This window comes from Trichosurus vulpecula, chromosome 1, assembly GCF_011100635.1.
Source record: "Trichosurus vulpecula isolate mTriVul1 chromosome 1, mTriVul1.pri, whole genome shotgun sequence".
Classification (NCBI taxonomy): Eukaryota; Metazoa; Chordata; class Mammalia; order Diprotodontia; family Phalangeridae; genus Trichosurus; species Trichosurus vulpecula.
The window spans coordinates 76,260,572-76,281,848 of NC_050573.1; the positions used below are offsets into that span (position 1 = coordinate 76,260,572).

Here is a 21,277-nt window from a genome sequence, read left to right on the forward strand (position 1 = left end):
GAAGGGGTGCGCTGCGGCACAACCTGCAACCGGCCCCACCTTGCCAGGGAACTTGTGGGATCGAGATTCAGGGTCCAAAGCGTGATGAACACCCCTAAAGTTTCCTCTCTTTCGAAGGAATCCGTATGTGTAGGTCCTCTTTCTTGGAGAATTCCACCCTTGCTGACCTCTTTAGTAAGAGAATGCGGGGTTTGGAAGACGGTAGCAGAGAGACACCAGGTGGATCTCGACCTATCCTTTTGTCCCAAGAATAATGTGATTTTCTCTACGCAGTCTTTTGTACCAAGGATAATTTGACTTTTTCAGACTACCAACACCTCGAAAGGAGCCTGAACAAGAAGCAGAGAGTCAGAGAATTAGAATGTAAGCTCCTTCAGGGCACAGACTGTTTTCATTCCTCCCCCCGCCCCAATTCCTTGTATATGATGCTAATAAATATTTGTGGAATTGAGGAGAGAAGCAGGGACCCAGAAAAGCAAAGGAATATAGAGCCAAACATAGAGAGTCAGGCTAGTCCTATCTAAACGTATCAGAGAAGAGGATTCCCCTTTTCCCAGAATTCGGTCACTGCTCCTCGTGATCATTGTGCCCCTGCGAGGGAATGGTCCTTGTTTGACACCCGTCCCTAGGCCTAGCCTGCACTGACTCTTCCTCCCCGCATATGAAGAGAAAGGGTTCCAGAATTCCTGAGAGTATTTTCTAGCCGAGTCTTGCAGGGCTGTCCTTGATGACCCCCGTCGTAGGGCGAAGAGAGCAAAGGGGATAGATGTCGGGCTAAAAAGAGCAAATGAGGACGGGGGAAAGGAATGAATGGGGCAGTGCCAGGGAGAGGAGAGACTAAAATTCAAGAGATAGAGTTGGAGTCAGGCTTGGGGAGCAGCGGGGCTGCGGGGGGCCTGGACGGCGCGTCTCTGCCTCCACCTGCCGAGCCGACTGGGGGCCGGGAGGGGGAGCAGGGTAGCGGGGTGAGGAGGCGGGGGGAACCCTTGCACAGAGCAGCCAATGAGCTGCTCCGGCGGCGGCAGCTGGTGGTATAAAGAGCCGGGGGCGGCGGCGCCGCGACACACAGCGCGCAGCTCACAGCGCGGGCCGGGGCAGGGGCCGGGGCGGGCGGGCGGGCGGGGAGCGGGGACAAGCAGGGCCGGGGCCGGGGCTGGGCGGCGGCTACAGCTGCGGCTAGGGAGGAGCATCGCTATTTATTTTGGGAACCGCAGCTCCCCCTCCCCGGGGCCCCCCCGCCCCTAACAGCCCAGAGCTTGCTGGGCAGAGCCGGGGGCGTCACCAGCTCCCCCCGCCCCCCCCGACGCCGCCGCCCCCCCAACTCCATCTTCACGCTCTCGCCTCTCCCTCCTCCGCGGCCGCCGCCTCCCCATCAGGGCTGGGCCTCCTGGATCGCTGCTGCCGCCGCTATCCTCGGTCCCCCAGTTCCCCAACCCCTCTTCGAAGGAGCGGCCGCCTCCAGAGTTAACGAGCGGTGAAGCTCAGGCCGCGGGCCTCGCATGGTGCCGGGGCCTCTGGGCTGACGGACGCCCGAATCCGGGCCCCCCAGAGCCGCCTCTAGCCAAAACCGCGCCCGCCGGACCCAGAAGAATGGTCACTGTAGGTATCCTCTGTCCGCCGAATGGCTCGCGAAGGGATGGGATGGGGGGGAGGGGTGGTGGATTTGGAGGATGATAGGGCATTTGGAGGAGGGAAGTGAAGAATGGGTCGATTTGCTGGGCGTCCACCTCACCCACCCCCCACCCCGTGAGGCCAGGCTGGATCCCCTCCCCCTTCTCCTGCCTGAAGATGCTGAAGCGCTGCGGACCCAGGAGCCTCATGGGCCTGGTGGGGGGAGGGTAAGAATGGGCCCGAGCATTAGAAGGGTGAAGGGAGGGGGAAACAACGGGGGGGGGGGAGGAATGGGAATGGAGGGCCCTAGGGAGAAAGGAATAGGGCTCGACAGCCTGGGAAGGGGGAGAATGAAAATGGGGCCTGGTTGGGGGAGGAAGATTGATATATAATAGAGTGGAGCTGAGGGTGGGGACTGGCCTGGAAGATTGGGGGGGGGGGGGGCGACGGATAGGGTTGGGCCTGAGTCCGAGTGCAGGTTAGGGGGGATTCCTCTTGGGATAGAAATTGGGGGGATGCTGTGTAGAGATGGGCCGAGAGTCCTGGTAAAAGGAGGGGTGACTAAAATGAGATGAGGATGGAGCCTCAGGGATTGGGGGGAGGGTTGAATGGGTTTAGATCCAAGCTCCAGCTTCGGCGTTATGGGGGGGGGGGGGGCTAAGGGTGGGGAAGGACGGAAAGAGATGGATGAAGATGTGGGCCTAGATCCAATGGGAGCCTGCATCCTTGGGGGATGGAACTCGGGGAGATGGAGATGGAGATGGAGAGATGGGGCCTGAATGGGGGAATCGGGCCGGGTGGGGCTGCGTTGCGCTGCGCAGGGCCCCGGGGAGCGGCGGTGGCAGATTCAGGGAGTGGGCCACTGAGCGGGGGCGCTATTGCTGTCTGGGGGGAGGGGGGAAGGCGGGTGTGTCCAAGGACTGGCGTTACATCGAGATTCTGGGGTCTTGGGCTGGGCGGGGGCTGGGGGGGCGGCGTTTGTCCTCCGCCCGGTCGACCTTGCGGCAGGAGGGGCGGGGGCCAGGCGGGTGGGGAGGGGGGGCTAGGGGCGCTGTGCCCGCCCTGCTGGAATGCCGCGGGCCCGGCCCGAGACATCTCTTTGTTTCTCGGCTCTTCTCGCCACCGCCGCCGCCGTCTTGCGCGGACGCCTTCGCAGCCGCCTTGGGTTTGGGCGGGGGGGAGGGGGGGGGTTGGGGGGGAGTGGCGGGGGGAGTGGGAAGAAGGAAAGAGGAGTCGGGAGAAGCGCTTCACCGGGGTAGGGGCTTCCATCTTCTTCCCAGGGGTGGCCACGAACCGAGGGTGGGGGTGGGGGATGGGGGAGTGAGGGTCATCGATGCAGCAGCAGAGAAGGGGAAGGGAGGGCTGCGGCAGGGGTAGGACCAACCCAACCCCACGCCCCTCCAAGACCCTGAGCCCCCCCACCCCCGGTACCAAGCCTCTCAGTTTAGGGACCCACGCACCTATGACCACCAAGACCCTGGAGACCTCCAAGAATCCCCCACCACCAGTATAGGTTTTGGGGACCTATAGGCCCCCAAACTCTTCAGAAGACCACAGTCCTGCAGACCCTAGACCCGTCCCGACACCCAGTTCCCGTTCGGGTTCCTTCGGAGAAAAAGGTCGATCCCTAGGCGCCCTCTTCTAGCCCCAAATTCACCTGCCAGCCTCTGCCCCCAGCCCAGGGCGTGTCTGAAGGACACCCTCCTTTCTGCCCCCCCCTTCAATCCCCACCCCTAGGACCTAGCGAGGCCAGTGACCGGCAGGGGGAGTGGCCTCAGACTGAGCTGGGAGCCCTGGGGCGAAGGGGTTCGGGCTCTGCCTCGGGGTGACCTTGAGCGGGCCAAGCAGTGGTGGAGCGGGCGCTGGGGCTGCAGAAGGCGCTCTCGTCTCCGCGCTTCGGCCCCGCCCCGCCAGACCCCACCCAACCAGACCCCACCCCACCGTGCCTCGCCCTGGCGGGCTAGGCCTGAAGGTTTTCAGCAGCCCGGGAGCTGGCCAGTTCCCGGGCTCTGAGCCCCTCCCACACCGACCACGCCCCTCAAGGCCCCGCCCACACCGGCCCCGCCCCAAGCCCACTGGGGTTCCAGGCAGCTCCTCCCAGCACCCAGCAGGCAGCCCCATCCCGCAAGTGATTTCCTGCCCGCAGCCTTCTTTCTCTCGACCTTCTTTCTGTACCTGGACTCGCTGTCTGCCTTCCTTTGTTTCTTTTTTTCTTGCTATCTCTATCTCTTAAGTCCCTATTTCTAGACCTGTATCTCTGTCCCTGCCTTGCCCTTCCTACACTGTCTTTGATTCTGCTCTCCACCCCCTCCCAAACTCCCCCTTCCCAACTCCAACTTCCCCCCCCCCAACTCCCCAGTTTACCCTGCCTCTGGTTCTGGCCCTAGTCCTTTCCCCTCTCTATGTGCCTATCTCTCTCATCTTGCCCTTTGCTTTGACTCTACCTCTAATGTCTCTCTGCCCCTGTCTCTGCATGTGTGTCCACTACTCCCATGTCTCTATTCCAGCCAGGGTGCCTTTTTCCTTGTCCCTTTCCCTATGTGCCTCAGCTTTCTTTCTCCTGCTTGTCTCATTCACCATATCTCTGTACTTGTCCATTTGTATCCTTACCACCCGTTTTCATACTCCTGTCCTTAGATGTTCTATCCTGCCCCCTCTCTGTGCCTCAGTCTCTGACTTTCCTGTTCCTCTATTTCCCTTTCCTTTAGCTACTTCTGACTCTCAAGGCCCCTCTCTCCTTGTATCTTCTTCTACCTGTACACACTGCTCCTCTCTTTCTGGCTCCTCTGTCTCCCTACGAAGATCTTTTGCCTGTGAAGTTTCATACTAACCTTTTATCCTGGGGCCAGGATTGGGTTTGACTAGCAATTCTTCCTGCCTCTCCAGAGGCCCAGGAATTCATATATTCCTAGAAATTGGGAAGCAATGTACTCCCTAAGCCCCTATCCTCTCCCATCTCTTCTACAGTGATGAAAGAGGCAAATAGGTGAGTGTGCAGAGAAGACCCTTTCCCTAGAGCCAAGGACTAACCCCCCCCATATCAAACTTTGGGGCCTTTGCCTCTCCTTCCTGAGTACAAGGCAAAGTGCCATATAGAAGAGGGTTTCTGAATAAATCAAGGCAAAGTGCCATATAGAGAGGGTTCACAAATGATCAGGGACCCTACACTGGGGAACATCTGAATTGTTGGAGGTAACAGCTGAAGCTCCCTCTATCCCCCAACATAGTTTGTTGAGAGGAGAGAGTTGGGTGAGATGGGTGGGGCAGACCTTTGGGAAATGAAAACTTGGGAGAAGGTTTATCAAATTTTCATGGTGTTTGTAAGGAATGTGGATCCCTAGGGTGGGTGAGAGTGGAGGCAAGAAAGAAGGACAATTGCCTTAGGGAGGGCTACGCTTTCGAGTAAACTGAGGCAGGACTGTGAGGAGAGCAAGGTATACTCAGGGAAAGAAATCTTTATAGCACAAATGTAACCCAGAACTCCAGGATCCCCTTTTCTCTAGGCATAAAGGGGTGGGAGTGTGGGAATGCCAGAGCCTTAGGCCCGGTGGTGGCAGGCAGCCCTCGTGCCGCTGACGCCACCACTCAATGCCCCATTGTTGGGAGGAGGAGGGGCTGGAGGGGTGTGTTTGTATGTGTCTGTGTCTCTGTATTTGTCTCCCTGTGTCTGTGGTCTCTATGTTTCTGTGTGCTAGGGAATCTCAGCTTCCTATGCTTCAGGTGTGTTTGTTGCTGAAATGGTACTTCCCAAATGTTACTTACTAGAGGGAGGTGCTCTCTGTATGGAGCAATCTCTCCAGCAGAATTGGTTCACTCTGTGGGGGCATCTGTTTTGGGACTTCTCTGTATAGGGAAGACCTTATTATTTAGATTATGGAATTTAGAGCTGGAAGACCTTATCGGTCATCAATCCTCTCATTTTACAGAGCAGCAAACTGATTTGGCCCAGAGTGGAGAAGTAATTTGCCTAAAGTCACACATATATAGTAAGTGACAAAGTCCAGATTCAAACCTAGGTCCTCTGACTCCAAACCCAGTGGAGGAATGGGGGGAGGAGGAGTGCCTACAATATTGGGAGATGGTTTCTGACTTGTTGGGGAGGGGGGGAAATAGTCAGCTGAGCTGGGACTGGGGTAATGGGGTGCTTCAGCTTAGTCCACTGAAGAATTTCCATGGCAACCAGCCAAGGCCTTCTCTCTGCAATCCAAAGAGAGAGAAAAGATACAAGAGACAGAAAGTATGTGAAGGCTTGGGGGCTTTTTGTTTTCTTTCTTGAGAATGCCTAACTCTCCTTTCTCTGAAATGATCTCCCTATATCTCTGTATCTGAGGGCATCATCATCATTTCTTGCCTCTGCTTCAGAGTGTCTGGGCATTCCCTACACATATCTCTGGTCATCTGAATGCATGTCTCTGGATCTCTGGGCAGCTTTGTGTAGATATATGTCTCTGCCTCTGTATTTGTTTCTTCTATGTCATTTACTATTTCCGAGTCTGTCTCTAGTCAGGATGTGGCTCTTCTCCCAGCAAAGGAAACCTCCCTCCCCCACCCCCACCCCCGACAGGGGCCATATGCCAGGCTGGACTGGTGCAGGCGGGGCAGGGAGGGGATGGGATCCTGTCTTGATCTGATCCCCATTAGAGGCTTAGCCAGCTCAGTCCTGGATGAAATTGAAACTGCTAAGTCTCAGGGTTGGGGTGAGGTCAGTGCTCTGAGATGCATAGCAGGAGGAAGTCATGACAGAGCTCCTTCTAGGGAGGCCCAAATACCCTCTCTGGAGATAAGGGGGGAGGATGGTCACTTGGCCTATACCATGAGGAAGGCCACAATGTGTTCAGGGTTGTGGGACTTTGAAGAATGTGTGTGTGTGTGTGTGTGTGTGTGTGTGTGTGTGTGTGTGTGGCAAATGTGGCCTCAGCCCTTGGGGTTCACAAGTTATTCCATTAGATCTTTACCCACCTGCCTCCCTCCACGGCTGTTTCAAGTCCTGTGCCTATTAGGGAGGCTTTTGGGCTCTACAACTCAGGGTTACATCTGGACTGGGCCCCCAACTCTGTCACCAAAGTCCCATATTCTCTTGTCTGCTCCCCATTTGCACATCTCCAGGTGGTCTTAAATCTGGGTCCTCGGTCTCTGAGCACTCCCTTCCCACGGTCCCTCACCAGGCATGGCTCCTTTTGTCTCCAGCAGATAATTAGCACCATGGAGACTCAGGTGTCCGGCGGCCCCCCCCCTACGGCCCTGCCCAATGGGCCGCTTGTCAGCACCAACGGAGCCACCGATGACAGCAAGACCAACCTCATTGTCAACTACCTGCCCCAGAATATGACGCAGGAGGAGTTCAAAAGCCTCTTTGGCAGCATTGGGGAGATTGAGTCCTGCAAGCTGGTTCGGGACAAGATCACAGGTGAGGGCGCTGGCCCTGGAGGGAGGTGGGAGTGGATAATGTCTCAAAGGGAGCAAAATCAGGACTGGAGAAGGGAAAATGAGACCGAAGTTGGCCCCAGGGAAAAGGAGAATGAGAGAAGAGTCAGACTAGGACAAAGCCCTAGTGGGTGGCCTCAGGGAGGGTGGTGGGGAGCTCATGAATGGGGAGGAGAGATGAAATCACAGGTGGCCCTAGAGAGGGAGTGAAGGAAAGAGGTCCCATATGGCCCTGAGTTTGAGGGACAAGGTCATGGGTGGCATGAAGTCATAGTTCCTGATCCAGTGAAGGGGGAAAGAAGGTGGGAGGGGAAAGGGGCAGAGTGTCATAGATCTAGCCTGAATGGGGGAGGATGAGGGTCTTGATGGGAAGAGACAGGAGAGAGGGGGGGTCATGGGCCTAAGGTGGAAAAGGGGGTAGTGGGGTTGAGGTCACAGGGCAAAAGTAGGATGCCTGGGCTCAGGATTTTGAGAGCCCAGATGTTTGGATTTTGAGGGATCTGAGTTTGGGATTTGGGGACTCTAAGTTTGGGATTCCAGGATCTAGCAAATGAGATAATCTAAGTACTTTGTGAATCTTAAAACACCACCTAAATAAATGATAGCTATTATTAAGGGGACCTCTGTCCCTGACTATAAAGGCTTCAGCCTCAAGGCTATTTGTCCTCCTCTGATATCCCATCCCTCCCCTCCATCCCCCTCAGGGCAAAGCTTGGGCTATGGCTTCGTGAATTATGTGGACCCCAATGATGCGGACAAAGCCATCAACACCCTCAATGGCCTCAAGCTGCAGACCAAGACCATCAAGGTCAGCCCCCTGCGCTCGGCCTGCTCCCCAAAATGGGGTCAGCCCCCTGCGCCCCAGGCAGGGCGGACAGAAGGCTGACCCGGGGTCAGGGATGGGGGAGGGGACCGGCTTGGCACTTTCCATGTTTTTGTCATGGAAATGGAGGGAGGGGCCCATCTGGTGCCTGAGCTGCCTAATTAGGGCATAGTGGGGGGAAGGGGGATTAGTGACCACAGGCCCCGCCCCCTCCCCTTTGTCTGTGTTTTTGCTTCCGTGTGAGTGTGTGAGTGTATGTGATCGATTGAGTGAGTGAGTGTGTGTGTTTGTCGGGGTGGGGGGAGAGGGGGGGAGGATCACAGTTGCATCAGAGAAGGGAAGGAACTATGTGGAGTGGGAGGCCCAGCTTCTGGACACCTGGGTTTTTGTTGATTCAGAAGAGAAACAGGGTCAAACCTTGGGTCAAGACCCCCCACCCAGAGCTTTCCCTCTATCCTTCCATCTCTCTTCAGGTCTGTTTCTGTTTCATTGACAATGTGTCCCTGTCTCCTGTCCCAGTCTGGCTATGTCTTTCTCTGTCTTTGTCTCCCTCTCTCACTCCTTCTCCCCCCACCTCCATTTCCCTTTCCCTCTTCCTTTCCCTCCCTCTCATTCCCCCTCTCCCTAACTCTCTCCCTCTCTCTCTCACTCTCTCTCTCTTTCACTCTCGAATTTGCATATCTTTGTCTCTTTCTGTCCTGACTCTTTTTTCCCCTCTGTCTCCGTCTGTGTCTTTCTCCTGATCCTGTCTCTGTGTTACTGTCTCTCTCTAACTAGAGGGGAAAGGGGTCTCTACCCTGAAAATCTGGGTGGGGTAAAGGAGAGGCTCAGAGGTGGGGGAGGGCGAGTTTCCTCAAACTCTAGGTTCCCTCACTTCCCCACCCCAGGAGGTGGGGAAAACACAAGATGAGAGTTTGATTGCAGTTTCCATGGAAACTTAGTAGTGCTTTGACTTGCCCCATCACCCCCCCTCCCAAAGTACTGTCCCCTCCCCAAATTCTCCTGTGTCTGTGACTCTGGGCATTTGCCGTTGGGGACGTTTGAGGCTCCTAGGAAACAGAGGCTTGAAGCCTGACTGGGCTCGGCCTCAGGAAGTCCAATAGGTGGTCTAATTCTGGATCTTCTGTTGACTTGCTATGTGATTGACTATAGGGAGGGCCCTTTCTCCCCAGACTAGTCCTCACTGTCCCTATCTATAGAACGGGAAGGGAAGGGTGGGGGTGGTTGGACAAATGAACTCTAAGCCAGGGGTTATCCCCTCATTCCCACTGGCCCTGGATCCCGCATGGGTCCCTAATACCCCCAGGTGTCCTACGCCCGGCCCAGCTCAGCCTCCATCAGAGATGCCAACCTGTATGTGAGTGGCCTCCCCAAGACCATGAGCCAGAAGGAAATGGAGCAACTCTTCTCCCAGTACGGGCGCATCATCACCTCCCGAATCCTCGTAGATCAGGTCACAGGTCAGCACAGCCCATCCTGCCTCATTTGGCCCAAGGGTGGGAGGGGGAAGAATTGCTGGGAGTGGGGAGCTAATCAAAGATCCTCCAGGAGCTCACAGAGTCACAAAGATCAGATATATAGGTCCAACCCCTTCATTTTATTTACACAAGGGGAAACTGAGGTCTGGGCTTGCCCAAAGTCATATTGCCAACTAACTTATCTTTGGAACTGAACTGGATCTCAGGATTTTCCCTCAGGGCTCTACACTATACCTGGCACTGACTCATTCAGGCCAGGGAAGTAAGGGTAAAATGCCTGATAGGCCCAGTGTGCTAGCCTGGTGAGGAGACCATGTTTGGTACAGAACAAAGGGGGCAGGGGAATGGGAAGAAGGGCTGGAGTGGAAGTGACCCCAGAGGGGCATGGGTTTTGAGGCTTAGGGCCTGATTGATCATAAGGGGAAAGGGGCATCAGAATAAAGGGTCTTTGATTGCCCAGCTCCAGACATTCATACCACAGCAAGGGCCCCTCCCCTGTCTCCTGCTTAGGGCAGAATTGGTCGATGAACAGCACTTTGCAGGGCATTGATTGAAGTATTGATTAGAGTCACTGATCTGGTACCTCAGGCACCAGGGGCCCTCTCTGTCTCTGTCCCTGTTCTCTCCTCCCCCACATAGGTGCCCTTGGGCATAGGGCAGTGGGGGAGGGGAGGGTGGATAGAATGCCTCAAGTTATCTCCCTCCCCACCTAGTAAGATAAAAGAACTTCACATTTAGAAGGGGATTTCAGAGGTCATTTAGTCCAACCTGTGTCCAAATAGGAATTTCCTTGACAGGATTCATCTGGTTTCTACTTCAAAATCTCCACTCTGACACTGTTGTAATTATTAGGAAATTCTTTCCACACACCTATGTGTCTCTTTGCAGCTTCCACCCATAGTTCTTAGTCCTTCCCTCGGGGGGTCTAAGTAGATCGAATCTATTTCTTCTTCCATGGCCTTTAAATGCTTGAAAATGGTCCTCTATCTCCCACCCCCTTCTCTTCTTCAAGTTAGCTATGCACAGTTCTTTCGACTAATGGAAAGAACAGGATGTTTCCATGTCCTAAGTTAACCATCCTCTTGGTCACCTTCCTTGGAAAACGCTCCAGTGTATCGGTCTTTCCGACTCTTTCCTAGCATGTGGTACTCAGGGCTAAAGACAGTTCTCCAGATATAGCCTGTCCTGGTCTGAGTGACACAGAACCGAGTAATACTCCGGACACTGGAATAATAACAACTCCCGTCTGTAGGGCACTTCATACTCCTATCTCACTTGACCTTCACCACTAGGCCCTGGAGAGACAGGTGCTATTATTATCCCCATCTTACAGATGCAGAAACAGACTTGTAGAAGTTGTATGAGCCCAGGTCCACAGGGCTAGGAAGTGACGGACCCAGGTCCTCCTGATTCCGATGTCAATACCGAGCCTCTAGTCCCCACTGTCTCTACTATGAGTGCATCTTCTAACAGTACATGCAATGTTTTTTACCTCCACGTTAGACTGTTACCTAATATGGAGCTTTATAATCCACCCAAATGCCAAGATCCATGCAAGTCATGCCTCTGCTCTGTGATTGTGACTTTCATGTGCCAAGAGTAGGACTTAAGTCCTTTGTCTCTACAAAATTTCATTTTAGGAACATTTATTTAGAGCAAAGGTACCTCAGAGATTATTCAGTAAAGTTCCCTAATTTTACAGATGAAGAAGCTTCCTAGAGAAGGGAAATCACTTGTCTGAGGTCATGCAAGTGACTGACCTTATATCCTTTGGGCTTTGGCTCATCGTTCTACCCAAGACGTTTTGGGATTCTAGACTACTGGTGAGCAGACTTGTTTAGTTGGAATGGAATGTTGAAAATATTAAATAATCAATGCCTGGCATGCAGCAGGTACTTAATAACTGTTTATTGGCTCCTTGACTGATTGAATGTGAGGCAAGGCTGGTTGTAAAGATCTTGAATTTCATCTGAAAGAGACAATCCTTTTTCTTGATGGGCAGTGAAGGGCCATGAGTTTTTGGAGTCGCAGGATCACGTGATCAGAATAGTTCACGAGAAGTTTTCTCTCACAACATTCTGAAGGGTAGGCTTGATTGGGGAGAGACTTTAGGGAGGAAGTCAGTGAAGGGTCTTAATACAGTGCTCCCAGAGAGAGGAAAAGAGGACCTACCTGACTGAGTTCAGGTAATTGCAATGGAAGCAGAAACAAGTAAATGGAAGGAAGAAGAATTGTAGAAGGATTTTGGCAACGGATTAGAAATGGAGATTGATTGACAGAGATTGAAATATCATATAGGACTCAGGTTTTATGTCTTGAGTGTCCTGGAAGGTGGAGCCAACATAAAAATGGAGGTCCCAAGGAGGGGCAGGTTTTGAGTCACTGAGTCACTGAAAACTGCAACTATGTGCTTTCTGTCCCATACTGCATTAACGGTCTTGATTGACTTCAGCATTGTTGCCTGAACATTTGATAAGTATGCCATCTATGCCTTCAAAATCTCCATCTTTGATAAAAATATTAGAGTCCAAAGCCTATGCCAGGTCCTTGGGGCCCTCCACTAGAGACCTCTCTCTAGAGGGACCTCTTTGGTTCTGGTCATTTGATAATTTCAGAATCCTCTTCATCCGGCTTTTATCTCTACATCTTGTCCACAAGGGTGCCTTGGGAGAGACTGCCAAACCTTGCAGAAATCCATATAGACATAATTATGTACACCAATCAGTTAATCAGCCAGCACTTAAGTATCCACTATGTGCCAGGTATAGGTGCTGAGGATTCAAATTCTATCCAAAGGAGCTTAGATTCTATTGTGGCGATACACACAGACAAATAAATACTGGAGATGAATATAAAATAGATGTAGTGATTGGAGGATGGGGGTGGCACTAACACTTGGGGAAATTGAGAAAGGGCCTCCCGACAAAGGTGGTACCAGAGCTGAGACCCAAAGTGAGACAAGGGGTTCCAAGAGTTGAAGAGAAAAAGGGAAAGCATAGATGACAGCTAGTGTACCGAGCTCGGCGTTGAGGTGAGGGATCAGCCACTGGAGCTGGAGCTTAGAGGGTGTGATGGGGAGTGATATGTAATCAGCCTAAGAAAAGATGATCTGGACCCAGGTAGTGAAGGGCTTTAGATACCAAAGAGAGGAATATGTATTTTATCCTACAGAAATGGGGAGCCACTGAGGTTTTTTGAGCATGGGAATTACATAGTGTGATATGCACTTGAAAATATCAGTTTGTCAGCTTTATGGAGGATTGGAGAGAGGACATTGAATGTAGGGAGACCCTACAATTCAGTGAATAATTGCAGTAGTCTAGATAACAGGTAATGAGGGTCTGAAATATAATGTAGAGAGAAGGGTTTAGATGTGAGAGATGCTAAGAAGACTGATACAAGATTTGGCAGTTGATTGGCTATGTCTGAAGTGAGAGCAAAAATTATTGTGAATGACACTGATGAATTGAAAGATAGTGATGCCCTTTGGAAAAAAAAATAGAGATTTTAGGTGGAAGGGGGTGGGCTTAAGGGAGAATAGGATAGTTTAGACATGTTGAGTCTGAGATGTCTGAGATGCCTATGGGACATTGCGGCAGACCTGTAGATGTCATTCTCCATTTTAATCAGTTTAATAACACTGTCAAAAAAGTAAAAGCTTTTAGACTGCCCTTGATGAACCCATTCTTGGCTTTTAGTGACTGCAACTTTCCATTGTAAGTACTCACAGACCGTCTGTGTAATCATTCCAGAATACTTCCAGGAATCAATGTTAAACTTAGTTATACCTTGAGTTTGAAAACTCTTAATCTCTTCCCTTTCTGAAAATCAAGACATTTGCCTCTCTCCAGTCCAACACATTTCCCACTTTCCATAATAATCATTTTTTAAAAAGCTTAATTGTTATTAATATCTTCTGGTTTTATATTACCTTCATTTCCAGATATGTTCTTCCTCCCCCTCCTCCCCAGGGACCCATCTCTCTTAACAAAGAATTAAAAGGGTGAGGAGAAAAAAAGCAGGTCAGAAAACATCAGTGGAGTCTGACAGTACATGCAATATTCCACCCTCTTAGTTCTCCACCTTGGAAAAAAAAAAAGGGAGTTGTATTTTCTTAGCTCCTTTCTGGGGCCACCTTTGGTCATTATAATGATACAACCTGAAGGTTTTTGTTGTTGTTCTTTCCATGTACATTGTTATAGTTGTTTTGTATATTGTTTTCCTGGTTCTGCTGACTTGACTCTGCACTGTTAGATGTCTTCGATGCTTCTTGGAATTCTTCATGTCCTTTCTTTCTTACTGGGGCAGCAATATCTGTTACATTCAAGTGCCACAATGTATTTAGCTCTTCCCCAGTCGATAGACATCTACTTTGTTTCCAGTTCTTTGCTACCACAAAAAGGAATGCCGTGAATATTTTGATTTATGTAGAACCTTTCTTACTGTCTTTGGTCTCCTTGAAGGGTAGATGTCTTGCAAATTCTGTCTGATTTTTCGAAGATCCCTGACAGTTACTCAACACTCATAGCCCCCAGTTCCTTCAGTACCTTGGTTTTCTGCATTGATTCCTTTAAATCTGTTAAACAGACTCAGCTCATGAGCTGAGTGGTTCAGCCACGGTGGTACAGTAGAAAGCTGGAGTCAAAAAGACCAGAATTCTAATCCTGCCTCAGATAGTCACTGGGCAAGTCAACCTCTCTCAGCTTTGGTCTCCTCATCTGTAAAAGGGGGATAATAAGAACGATGACAATAATAATAGTGAGGCTCAAATGAGATAATATATGTAAAGCACTTTTCAAACCTTAAAGGGCTATATAAATGTTACCTATAATTGAATTGTAATGACTAGAGCTTAGCTGAGGATAGCTACAGGCTACCTTACCATTTCACTCGTCTGTCCAGATTTAGTCTAGCCTCAGTTAAGAGATTATTCTTCTTAGGGGAGAGAAGAAACAAAATGAGAGTGAAAGAGCTTTGCATTTTATCTGTTGCCCCTTCTCAGTGTCTCTCTCATTGTGAAACAGGGCCCCTGCCTTTGATCTTTCTTTTTCCTCCAACCTGGCTTTTTAAAAGCAGCTGGCCTTCACAATCACTGCTGTGCTTTCAAACTCTGAAAATTGTGATTTTTTGATGGAAATTTTTATTGCTATATTTTATTTTTGCATCACCTTCATATCTAATTATATCAATCTTCTTCCCTCTCTCCTAGAGAGCCCTCTCTTATAATATCCCTTAAAACAACAACAATAAAAAACATTTAAGAGCAAGGGGGAAAAAAACACAATTGAGCAAAACTAATCAACACATGGACCTAGGCAACATCTCCATGCAGTTGCTTCCCACCCATGGTCTCCCACCTCTTTAAAGAAGTGGGGTAGGTGTATTCTTCTCATATCTCTTCTTTGGGACCAAGCTTGGTCAGCTAGAATTTCACCAAAATGAGTTTTGTGGGGTTTGTTGTTATTGTTTGTTGTTGTTGTTGACGTTGTTATAGTCTTTGTGTCTATCGTTTTCCTTACTTGACTCTGCTTCCTCTAGGTTTGTTTCCCTTTCCTGCTCATGTCCTTTGCCTCGTCTCATTTGTCTTCCTGCGTTTCTCCCTATTCTTCACATCCATAATTTCTTACAGTTCAGTGACATCCCATTATATTCACACGACAGAATTTGGTTCCCCCTCTCCCAGTCAATGGGCATCTACTTTCTTTTTGTGTCTTTCCTGCTTAAGGCTTTTGAGGGCAGAGACTGTTTGACTTTTTTCCCTGTATCCCTAGCACCTAACACAATGCATGAAACACAGAGTAGGTGCTTTGTAAATATTTTGTTGATGGATTGATTGACTCTTAAAAAAAAAAAGGTCACCACTTTCTATAGTATCAAAGAACTGGAAATCAAGTAGATGTCCATAGATTGGGGGAGTGGATGTAAGGGAATATCACTGTGCTGTGAGGAAAGATGGGTATGATGGATACTGAAAAGCATGGGCAGACTTAAATGAACAGATGCAAAACAAAATAAGCAGAAACAGGAAAAAAAACAATACGAAGTACAATCACCACAACAGTGTAAATGAAAAGAATAGCAACAAAACAGCTAACCTTGAATGCTATGAAATTTTAATGACCAGGTTTGGCCCAAAAGAAGAGATATTAAAAAAGCATCTCTGCTCCATTCATTGTAGAGGTGGGGGAATATGGGTGTGGAACACTGTATATAATGCCAGCCTTTTTCTGGATGTATTGATTAGTTTTGCTGAATTGCTCTCTTCCCCTCATCTTTTACATTCTCTCTTATAAAGGCTGGCTCTCTGGGAAGTGGAGGGGGGGCAGGAGAGAAGGGATCCACTGGGAAATGTAGGAAATGTAAAAATGTCAATAAAATTTACTTTAAAAAAGAAAAACTTTTTATCATTGATTTCCTAAAATTATTCTTATAGGAACTACCAGTCTTTGAAATTCATTCTCTGCTATCTGACCTTGCTTCCATCTTCTGTACATGTGTTTAAAAGATCTTAAGTGGTTCCCTGTGAATTCCCAAGTTGGGCTCTTTGAGAGTTAATATGGCTTTGTGCAAAGAACACTGGATTCAGTCAGAAGGTCCTGGGTTCAAATCCCAGTTCTGACATTCCCCAATCCTGTGACTTTGGGCAAGTGGCTTAATACCTCTGAGTCTCTGTTTTCTCATTGGTAAAGATGGGAATAAAAACCTTTGTACTATCTTACAGAGTTGTGGGCAAAGCTTTGTAGACCTCAAAGCCCTATAGAAATGTGAGCTATTTATTTTCTTTTGACAGTTTCCCCTTTTCTTCCTGATCAGAAGCCACTTGTGTCCTGGGGTTTAAGGGCATTAGAGCTCCCCACTGTCTCTCTCTACCACATTGGCACGTTACAGGGTAGGGGGGCATCAGAGCCCCTGCCTATACACAGGGCTCAAGGGGATCAGAGCTTCTCACCCACTCCCCCTCCTGCACAGGTGTGTCTAGGGGCGTGGGCTTCATTCGGTTTGACAAGAGGATTGAGGCAGAAGAGGCCATCAAGGGCTTGAATGGGCAGAAGCCGCTAGGTGCCAGTGAGCCCATCACTGTCAAGTTCGCCAACAACCCCAGCCAGAAGACAGGCCAGGCCCTGCTCACACACCTTTACCAGTCCTCAGCACGGCGGTATGCAGGACCCCTGCACCACCAGACACAGAGGTTCAGGTGAGATACCTTGGGTCAGATCCTCTCCCTAACCCTGTTCTCAAAAAAAAAAAACCCAAACCCCAAATAAGAAAAAATCCACCACCAGGAAAAAACCCATTACCTCTTTCAAACAGCAAGCCCAATTTTCTACAAATATCTCCCTTCATGTCCCCCATATCGCTTTCTGGGGATGAACTCTAGGTTAAGTCTAAGTCCTAGGCAAGGCTCTTGAAGGTCCTAGTGGGGAAGGAAAAGATAGTCCTAAGGGCTGCTCCAGTCAGGGAGGGGAGACTGTCCCAGACACTGGACACAAGGACACCCAGGCTGAGGCTGGGCCATGTGAGTTTCCGTGCCAGGCAGTGCCCTGGCTGGGAGGGGAAGTGCTGAGGACAGCCTTCTGAACCCTGCCCACGTTGGTCTGTAAGCCTGAAGGGGACCTTCTTACTAGTGCCTTCCTCCATCAGACGTGTCACATGCGTGTTCACATATATGTCAAGGAATAGTTAGCACAGGAGTCATGTGAGCTTGAGCTCCCCCACCCATGGTATTCTCTACATCCCAATCCAGCAGAGTTCGGTCACTGACCTTTCTCCCTCCCTCCCACAGGCTGGACAATTTGCTAAACATGGCCTATGGCGTAAAGAGGTAACTGGCTCCCCCAGGGCCCCTAATTTCCTGTCCTTCACCCTCCCTCCAACCTGGGGATACCCTGATCTCTTCCCACTCCCCTTACCTCCATGCACCAAGCTCCCCCTCTCCCTGGGTGCCAGGGCTGTTGCCACGGGGCTCCCTGTGTCTGTCCTCCAGCTTTCTCATGGATTCAGAGGCTCCTTCTCCCCTCTCCCAGCTCAATCCCCCACCCCTACCTCCTATTTTCCATCTTCATCTTGGACCAACTCCTAACCTCACCCTAGGTCCTCACCCCATCTTTGCCTCTCCCAGCCCCAGCTCCATCTTGCCCCTCCTCCATCCTCATCCCCAGCTTTCATACAGCCCCTAGTCCTCATTCTCCATTTTTCCATCTTGCTCATCTGGCTCTTCTTCCTGTTCTTTACCAACTAACTCTTACCCGTCTGAATCTGGGTCCCCTCTGTCTCTGTCCCTCCTTCCTACCTGATCTCTGTCTGTCCTGTCTAGCTACTGGTTCCCCCAGTCTCGGTCCTCTCCTTATCTTCTCTGTCTCCTGCCCCCCACTCTCAATCCCCATCCCCAAGTCATTCCAGTTCCTTCTTTCTTTTTTCCACTCCCATCCCGTTCCCTGTGCTCATTTCCTCCTCAGATCCCTCCTCCCATCTCCCATCCCCATCTCCTTCCTTGTTGCCTGCCCCTCCCGTCATCCAGCCAGTCAGTCCCCTGTCCCATCCCTCCCCGCTGCCACCCCCAACCTCCTCGTCGGGCTGGTTCCCGGCCCCCCCGGCCGGACACCCGCGTTACACCCAGAGTAGTCCCCTGTCGCTCATCGCCAGGTTTTCGCCCATCACCATCGACGGCATGAGCAGCCTGGCGGGTGTGAGCCTGTCGGGGGGCGCATCGGGCGCTGGCTGGTGCATCTTCGTCTACAACCTGTCCCCGGAGGCAGACGAGAGTGTCCTGTGGCAGCTGTTCGGGCCTTTTGGGGCTGTGACCAACGTCAAGGTCATCCGCGACTTCACCACCAATAAGTGCAAAGGCTTTGGCTTCGTGACCATGACCAACTACGACGAGGCCGCCATGGCCATCGCCAGCCTCAACGGCTACCGCCTGGGTGACCGCATCCTGCAGGTCTCCTTCAAGACCAGCAAGCAGCACAAGGCGTGAGCGCCGGTGGGTGGGCTGGTGGGCCAGGTGGGCTGGGCTGGGCGGGCCAGGGCAGCAGATAGGCCGGGGTGCAAGTGGGTGGGCAGGGTCGAGAATCTGAGCTGGGCCAAGCTCGGGAAAGTGGGGGGGGGGGAGGGGGGTACCGACCAGACTCACGGATGGACGGGTGGACGTCTGAACGGACCCCCACCCTCACCCCCCACGAAGAAGGAAGCAGCCACCCAAACTTAGGTCGCCCTCCTGACTCCCCAGTCCCGACCCCTAACCCAGCCCAGCAGCAGCCCTTGGCCCCCCAGTGTTAGCCCTGGCCCCACCAGTGTTCCTACGGGAACATCCCTCCCTTTTTCCCCTCTCCCCAACCTGGCCCCCCGCTCCCCTGCTCCCCCTTCCCCCTTCCCTTGCAGCGTGACAGATGTCGACTGACAGACAAGAGGACACGCTGCAGCCACTGCTGCTAGGGGTGGGCCGGGTGCTGGGGAGCGCCAGAACCTCCCTCTCTGGACTGGAAACCGGAGGGTGGAATGAATGGCCCCCTCCCCTCTCTGCCCCAGACCCTCCCGGGGACTAGGGAGCGGAATCGGGCTAGAGAGGGGGAGGGCGCTGGCCTTAGAGAGGGGCTGGGGGTGGGGGTGGGCCCCTCCTGAACCCCCCTTCTTTCTTGCCCCCCCAGATACTGGCTCACTCGCTCACTCTCTCTCGATCTTCCTGAGCATTGAGCTCTTGGTTTCAGTCATTCTGAAAGTTTTTTCTTTTATTTTGGCAAAACAAAAACCGAAGATGCAAAAACCTGGTGGTTTAGCCGGGGCTGGGGAGTCAGAGGAAGTGGGGGTTCAGGGCCCCCCATCATCCTGGGCAGATTCTGCTTGGGATCCCTGCCCTTCCAGGCCCCAGGACCAGGAGGGGTGAGGGAGGCAAAGGAACAGGTTTAAAAATCCCCAAAAAAAGAGACCTTGAGAAGGGGGCCTGGCCCCAGGAGATGGTGGGAGGCGGGCGGGGGGGAAGAAGCTGAAAACAGAAACACAATGGAAAAAAAGGGGAAAAAAAAAGAAAACTCTATTTTTGTAAAAAGGGAAAAAGACCTTGTGGAGAATTTTTACTGGGGATTCTTGAACTTGACAAAAAAAAAAGACAAAAAGACAAAAAAAAAAAAGAGAGGCTTTTTGGCAGGTGAGGCTGATGGGGCTGAGGTTGGGGCCTGGAGGGGGAGGGGAGGAGGGGCTCTTGAAGGGCACCCTGGGAGTGTCATACCTGAGATACACACACACACACACACACACACACACACACATACACACACACACAGACATACAGACATACAGACACACACAGGATCACACAATTTTATATATTATACACACATATACACACACACACACACATATTCGAGGGGCCATCAAGTCACAGGATCACACTCACATGTGATATCAGAGACACTTTCCACCTCCACCATACAGACACTTGCAGACATACATGAACACACAGAACCACATATGACAACATAGATACTCCTCTGCTCAACTCCCTTTCTAGAAACTGCCTCAAGGTTCCCTTCAAGGGAGCCCCAGAATGGAAGGATTTAACATACTAGCTCAGAACTAACCTTGGGGCCGGACCAGGGACCAGAGGGAAACTCAGCCTCCCTGAGCATGGCCCCAAGGGGCCAAAGGTCCACGCTCCCCAGCCCCAGCCATCTCCTCCTCCCCTTGTGTCAGCTTATGCGGCCCCCCTGGCCTTAGGTCAGAGTGCAGGAGCTGGGCAGCCTCCCAGCACATCCTGACTTGGGGCCCAGGCCAGGCCATGGTGACTTTAGGCCAGGGCATGGTTCTCGGGTTCATCCTGGGGGAGCCTGAGAGAATGGGGTGTGTGTGGAGGCAGGGGATCTTTCTTTTTCCTCTGCCACTACACCCTCTCTCCCTAGAACCAGTGGGGCTGGGGCCAGTGCCAAGAGGGGCGCAGAGCCCAGATCTCAGCCCTAGTCAGGGTCAGGGCTGTGGGAGCAATGACCATATTGTTTGGGAAGAAACTTGTACCTCCCCTAACCCAGTGGGAGTCAGGATGGGAGGGAGCTCATCCCCCAAACCCTGTGGTCCCAAAGGCATAGGGTCAGTGCGGGCCACTCCCCTCAGCTACACAGTCCTGGTCTCCTAGACACCGATCTTCCATCCCTATTCCCCCTATCGTGGGGCTGGGCCACAGGAGGCCTGCATCTCCTTGGGAGGCAGGTGGTGAGACTACCCCCAGACCTTGGGCAGCCAACATCCCTCCCTATCCCGAAGTGGACAAGCCCTGGCCCTGGTGCTGTGGGGGCCTGAGCTGGCCCCACCCTCCCATCCAAACCCACCTTCTGGGAACAATACAAAGAGGGAAGTAGACACACCTGACCTCCTCTCCCACCCTGACACACTCTCACCTAGGTCCCTCCCAAACTTCTCCTTGGTTCAGGGAAACTGAGGCAGCCCCCAGGCCCAGGCCCTGATCCTGGCCCATCCCACCCCTCAGAGATCCCCATCCCCCATCCCCTCCATTCTTCCTCCTCCCCCCACTCCACCTCCCATCCCGTCTGGAATGTGCATTTATAGTTTCCGTTTTTTCGTTTCAACAAAAGCGAAGACCGTGGCCTGGCCCTGGCCCCCTTGGTCCTCGGGCTCCGTTCTCCCCAGCTGGGGCAGCCCAGCTCAGCCTCAGTTCAGTGAGACACCATTCACCCAAGTCAGCTTCTTCCTTGTTTCCCGTTAGGCGTTAGTTTGGGGCCTGGACCCCCTCCCTACGCTCCCTCCGTCCTGTGCTCCCCCTGTGTTTGTAGGTGTCTGTGGAGCTTCTGCTGCGAGAAAAAAAAACAAAAAAAAACAAAAAACAAAAAACAAAAAACAAAAAAAAAAAACAAAAAAGCAAACAACGACAAACAAAAAACCTATAAAAACGAGAGAGAGAAACTGGCACCAATAACTCTTACTACACCTTTTGCAG

The 21,277-nt window shown here is 51.7% G+C and overlaps 1 protein-coding gene across 3 annotated transcripts; it reads left to right on the forward strand.

Annotated features, from left to right (window-relative positions):
- The first annotated feature begins 1,495 nt into the window (after positions 1 to 1,495).
- ELAVL3 (ELAV like RNA binding protein 3) lies at positions 1,496 to 18,310 on the forward strand. 3 transcript variants are annotated; one of them, XM_036763027.1, is made up of 7 exons: positions 1,496 to 1,599; positions 6,799 to 7,018; positions 7,740 to 7,843; positions 9,165 to 9,318; positions 16,306 to 16,531; positions 17,120 to 17,158; positions 17,959 to 18,310. In XM_036763027.1, the coding sequence occupies exons 1-7, from the start codon at positions 1,591 to 1,593 to the stop codon at positions 18,308 to 18,310; spliced, it is 1,104 nt and encodes a 367-aa protein (XP_036618922.1). In that variant the 5' UTR covers positions 1,496 to 1,590. The 3 variants fall into 3 exon arrangements, with proteins under 3 accessions (XP_036618922.1, XP_036618939.1, XP_036618930.1); XM_036763044.1 differs by having other exon boundaries at positions 17,980 to 18,310; XM_036763035.1 differs by having other exon boundaries at positions 6,802 to 7,018.
- Positions 18,311 to 21,277: the final 2,967 nt, after the last annotated feature.